Below are 5,445 nucleotides of genomic sequence, written 5' to 3' on the forward strand. Positions count from 1 at the left end.
AAGTCCCTTTTACAAGATGGTGTCCCACAATCTAACAATATTTCTGACACGGTCTCTCACCCTGCCGTGGTCTCAGTTTGAATTGGTTTTTGTAGCAACCTTTGCCTACAAGTTCCTTGTCCCAGCGGGTTTCTAAGTAACTCCCTATTCTCAAGTCCACGAATGGCTAGAGAACCAGGCCTCCTGATCCTGTACCTCTACCACTGATATTTTTAATCAAGCTCAGGGTTTCTTTTTCTTTCTTTCTTTTTTATCTTTTCTAAATTTCTTTTATTTTTTTATAAAGATTTCATTGATTTATTTGACAGAGATCACAAGCAGGCAGAGAGGCAGTCAGAGAGAGAAGCGGAAGCAGGCTCTCCACCAAGCAGAGAACCTGATGTGGGCTCGATGCCAGGATCCTGACATCATAACTTGAGCTGAAGGCAGAGGCTTCACCCACTGAGCCACCCAGGTGCCCCAATCTTTTTTAAATTTCATCATATTGACATCAGTACTCTGTTCCAGCCTGGTTGGAGTTATTAACTTGATGTTTACAATACCCTCCCCCATTTGAACAACAATGGGGAAATAGAAGAAGATTCTCCAACATTAGATCAGTATTTTAGCAGGTGGCAAAAAGTCCTCAATAAAACAGTTTAAATTTTAAATCCAGGCTTGGAATTTAGATCCTAACAGAGGTATTTCTGTAAATGTTGTGCATCTTTTAACTTTCTCCCTGAGGAATGTGTCAGGATAGGAGCAGGGCACCCGCTCTACTGGCTGCATGGGGGCAATATGTATTATTCACAATATTCAAGAGCTTCTCACATGATGGTGTCATCAGGAAAGTTCTTTGAATTTTTTTTTTTAAATCACTATATTACTTGTACTTTGCTCAACTTTTCTCTGGCCACCTAGGCAGGCAGAGTTAGACTCTTGTCCAACTACTTTTAAGGATGTCTTGGCTGGATCTTGCTCATGTCACCAACCTCTGGGCTTCGCACATGAGAGAACCACTTTGTTCTTACTGGGAGCCCCAGACCTGGCTGAGGCAGAACTCTGTAGCTTTCCAGAGCTCTACAACTCCCAGAGTAAGGACCACACCAGAATCCTAAGCAAGGGCAGGGAACTAACCGGGAAGGGGAGAGGGAGAACACATACCTTTCAGCCCTTTCTTGGAATTGCCATAAAGCACCTCGTAGATCTGTAGCTCCGACTGGAGGGACTGGAAGAGCTGCTGTTTCTCCTCACACTGCTGCTGCAGGAGGGTGAGCTTGTGCTGCAGCCTGCACAGGGGGAGGCAAGGGCCTGCTGAGCGCCTGGTGCCCCTCGGCCCCTCCAGGCCACCTGCTGTCAGCCAGCCTTCGCATCATGGGGCTTTAGCCCTAGATGTCAATCCAGGGATCATGAAGACCATTACTTTTACTTTACGGATGTGGAAACAGAGGCTCTGAGAGGTGAAGTAACTTTGCTTGATATCATGCCATTAGCTACATTAGTCGGGAAGTAACTTTGCTTGATGTCATGCCATTAGCTACGTTAGTTGGGAGCAGACAGGCAAGCTCCATATTCTTCCTGCCCCTATGGTGTTCTATTCCTGGTGACTTGCAGTCATAGGGTTTGTGTCAGGGACACGCATGATGGCTGGTGGGGATGCTTCCTACATTACAGTGAGACCAATATCCTTAAACTTATGGGAAGGATGAGAACATTTTTTTCTCCAGGATCTGATACGCTGAACCTCCCCTTCTTTTTTTCAAAAGATTGATCTGAGAGAGACAGAGATCACTTGCCTGCAAGCGGTAGGAGGAGCAGAAGAGGATGGAGAAGAGGAGGGAAAGAACCCCAAGCAGACTCCAAGCTGAGCACCAAACCCAGCACAGGGCTCATTTTCATGACCGAGATCATGACCTGAGCCAAAATCAACAGCCGGACACTTAACTGACTGAGCCACCCAGGCGCCCCTGATATGCTGAAGCCTTCTACAATAGGGTTTTACTCTCCCAACTTTGGAGTGAAAAGGCATTCTCAGAGAAGTCCTTCCTTCTGCTAGAATTCATCCATAAATCAAGCATAGCAGAGGGGAAACTGAGGGCCCGAAAAGGCTCCAATACCTATCTTGCCAATATCTCATTAAATCTGAAAACAGGGTCCCCTTCCTTCTTATTGGGCTCCCCTTTACCTGGAGTCTTTCTCCTGGAGGGACAGGCGTTCTTCCTGGAAATGCAAGATCTCCTGTTGCTTCTCCTTCAAGTCTTCCAGAAGCTGCTGCCGTTCCCCCTTTTGGCGCTCCAGCTCCATCTCCAGCTCTTGAAGCCGGGATCTCGAGGACAGCAGGGCCTCCCTCAGGTGTTCCGTCTCCTGGGAGTGCTCTGGGGAGCAGAACACAGGACAACTTACACTGTGGGGGCAGAGGCTGGCAGGACAAGGAGCCCAAACTCCTCCATCCTGACGTGCAGAACTAAGGCAACGGGAATGCAAGCTGATGCCACAGCTGCTCAGAGAAGCAGAGGGTGTCAGCTCACTACATCCACATGCCCTTGGAATGTGGACCCTCCATCTTTGCAATGCCCTTGATCTTCTGCTTTCATAAGGTCTACCCTGCTATTAGAGAAAACGCTGCAGTTTCTTTCTTTCCTTCTTTCCTTCCTTCCTTCTTTCCTTCATTCCTTCTTCCCTTCCTTCCTTCCTTCCTCCATTTTCTTTGAGAATTTATTTATTTATCTGAGAGAAAGAGACAAAGCAGGAGCAGCAGGGAGGAAGCAGAGGGAGAGGGAGAAGCAGACTCCTCTCCCTGCTGAGCAGGGGGCTCCATCTCAGGACCCTGGGTTCATGATCTGAGTCAAAGGCAGGTGCTTAACCAACTGAGCCACCCAGGTGCCCCAAAAGCTGTGGTTTCTTTTTTTTTTTTTTTTCCAAAGATTCTATTTATTTATTTGACCAACAGAGATCACAAGTAGGCAGAAAGGCAGGCAGAAAGAAAGGGGGAAGCAGGCTCCCCGCTGAGCAGAGAGCAGGGGATCATCACCTGAGCCGAAGGCAGAGGTCTTAACCCACTGAGCCACCCAGGTGCCCCAAACACTGTGGTTTCTAATGCTCGCTATTTTCTAAGTTCACACACCGTCTGTGTGATAATCCCTTCTTTAATTTTGCCAAAGAGCAACATCAAGACTGCTTGTCTACAGTTTTTAGAATATATTATATTCGTCAATTTGAAAATGGGGACATCTGTCCTTTTCTGGGCTTGTGGAATCTCAACAACCTGCATGATTTCCCAGAGACTAAGGACAGGGGCTCTGAGAACCAGGCTGCAGGAGCTATCAGTCTACCAGGGGGAAGTCCCTGGGCCTGGCCCACCGTGCTTGTCCACATCTTAGTGACTTCTCCCCACTGAGGTCTGTGCTAGCCTGTCCCGGCATGCAATGATGGTTTAGCAGTTATGTCTTCTCTCTTCTCTGTGACGTCTCGTTACTTCCCCATCAGTGACCTCTCCCCTCACATCTTCCTGCTCCAAAGAGACCGATTAAGAAACATCACTTGTTGTCTCTTCCCGTTCCACAACATTCTTTCATTCTGGGCTTAATCCTTTAGGAAAGTATTAGTCTTTCATGGCTATTCAATAAATATTTGCAGATAAATATAATTTTTATTGACCATATATAGATTTGATCAAGTCAATTGACACTAAGGTCAGCTGCCCCCAGGTCACAGAGGAAATGATGCCCCCCTCCCTTGGATGTCCATTAAATAGTGTTGGGAATGCTCTGGAGGACATCTGGCTGGTGCTTCCAGGCACAGAGTCCTGAGGATTACTGAGCAGAGAGGAGCCCAGACTGAGTGAGTGAGGGGAAGCAGTGAGGAGACGGGGATGGCAGCTAAGTACCGGGAGAGACACATGAGGCTGCAGTAAAGTCTGGACAGGTAGAACAGACACCTAACTGGTATCCAGTTCATAACTAATGACTGAGTATCTGAGTATCTGTGGGTTGCACAGAGGTGGTGGGTTTGCTAGAGCTATCTTTGTCCCGAGCACCTCGGAGTGTGAGGGCCCACGGTTGGGACCTCTCAGGAAGTAGCCCCTTCTAGACTGAGAACCGCAGAGGACCTTGGGTTGGTGGATCTGGTTAGCTGTTATCTCCACCTTCTTCTCTTGGCTTCAAAAGGTGATTGGTGTGGCCAGGAGGAAAGGGACTGGGAAGGAGCACAGTGTGTAGCTTTTACCACCCACCTCTAGAAACATGACTCAGCTGAGCCTGAAGGCTCCGGTTTTCTTCCTTAAGGACTCTGTTCTCGTTGTAGAGCTGAGGTGTGGGTTCTAGGCCGGGGCTGTAGAAATTGGAGGTAGATCCTGTCCCAGAAAGTGTAAGAAGACACGTTACACATTAGGGTAACAGATGCTTTCCAGAAACTACCCATTCTGTCCCTCCAGAAATACTGTCCCAACCCAGCAGGAGTGTCTGGGTTCCCAAGGCCTGGACCCCAAGCCTGGTGAGCCAAATGCCTGGTTTCTGTATGGGCCCCACCATGTGCCCTAGCTGCAGCTGTTCCAGAGGCTCTTGTCCCCACAGGAGCCACCACGGGGCTGGGGGCAGGACAGGGGCATGTAGAAGGAATGGCCTCCAAGAGACGCAGCCTGAGAGGAGAGTGTTGGGAGAACGGCCGGCTTGGTGAGTGGCTGCGGGAGGGCGCCCACTGAGCGGGCTCCACCACGTGCCAATCCCATGACAAGGCAGAGAGGTCAGCAGGCACATATACGAGCAGATTAAGGACGGGCTGGGAAGTCAGACGCCCTGCAGACACGCCTCGTTAGCTCTGCCAGGAGAAAAGTTCTCTCTTAGCTCTGAGTGAGGATAAGAGCACCTATCCCCCTGCCTTGCCAGACTTTGGAAGGTGCAAGTAGAGGAAAGCCCAGCACATGCTTTGGAAAGCGTGAAGCCCAGCCTCCAGAGGCTCCCCGGTCGTGGCAGCATGGGCAGCTCTGGGCATCTCCTACCGCTCCCACGGGCTGCACAGCTGAGCCGGTGTTCAAGCTGCTCCCGCAGCCGGTCATTGATGCAGATGGACTCCTCCAGGCGCTGGCGCAGGTTCCGGATCTCTCCGAGATGTTCCTCCAGCAGGTCAGCCCCTGCAACCATCCCATCAGGATGGGGGAGAGGTGCGAGATGAGGAATCCTGGTCACCAGAGGGGCCCAGGTGGAAGTGGGGCACGGCCATTGGCTCCTCAGCGGGATCCCTAAACATCCCCACCCTTCCACCAACCGCATTCTCTCACATGGGCACTCAGGAACACAGCGACTTTGCTTAAAGAGGAAATGGGCTGTCAAACCCAGGACAGACCATGTGAAGCATGCCCCAGGGGCTACCTCCTACACACAATTAAGTGTGAGGGAGTTTCAAGACTATTTATTTATTTGAGAGAGAGAGACACACAGAGAGAGAGAGAGTGCATGAGCAGGTGGGGGG

The 5,445-nt window shown here is 50.0% G+C and overlaps 1 protein-coding gene across 1 annotated transcript; it reads right to left on the reverse strand.

Moving 5' to 3' along the window:
- Positions 1 to 1,116: 1,116 nt before the first annotated feature.
- LOC111140333 (myomegalin-like) lies at positions 1,117 to 5,117 on the reverse strand (the record flags this gene model as incomplete). The annotated part of the gene is made up of 4 exons (XM_022492615.1): positions 4,976 to 5,117; positions 4,211 to 4,330; positions 2,165 to 2,354; positions 1,117 to 1,268 (listed from the first exon to the last, which is right to left on the reverse strand). Coding segments are annotated over exons 1-4 (604 nt in total), but the record flags the coding sequence as incomplete, so codon positions are not given.
- Between the last annotated feature and the right edge of the window lie 328 nt (positions 5,118 to 5,445).

Source organism: Enhydra lutris, unplaced genomic scaffold (assembly GCF_002288905.1).
Source record: "Enhydra lutris kenyoni isolate GAN:26980312 unplaced genomic scaffold, ASM228890v2 scaffoldscaffold545, whole genome shotgun sequence".
NCBI classification, from domain to species: domain Eukaryota; kingdom Metazoa; phylum Chordata; class Mammalia; order Carnivora; family Mustelidae; genus Enhydra; species Enhydra lutris.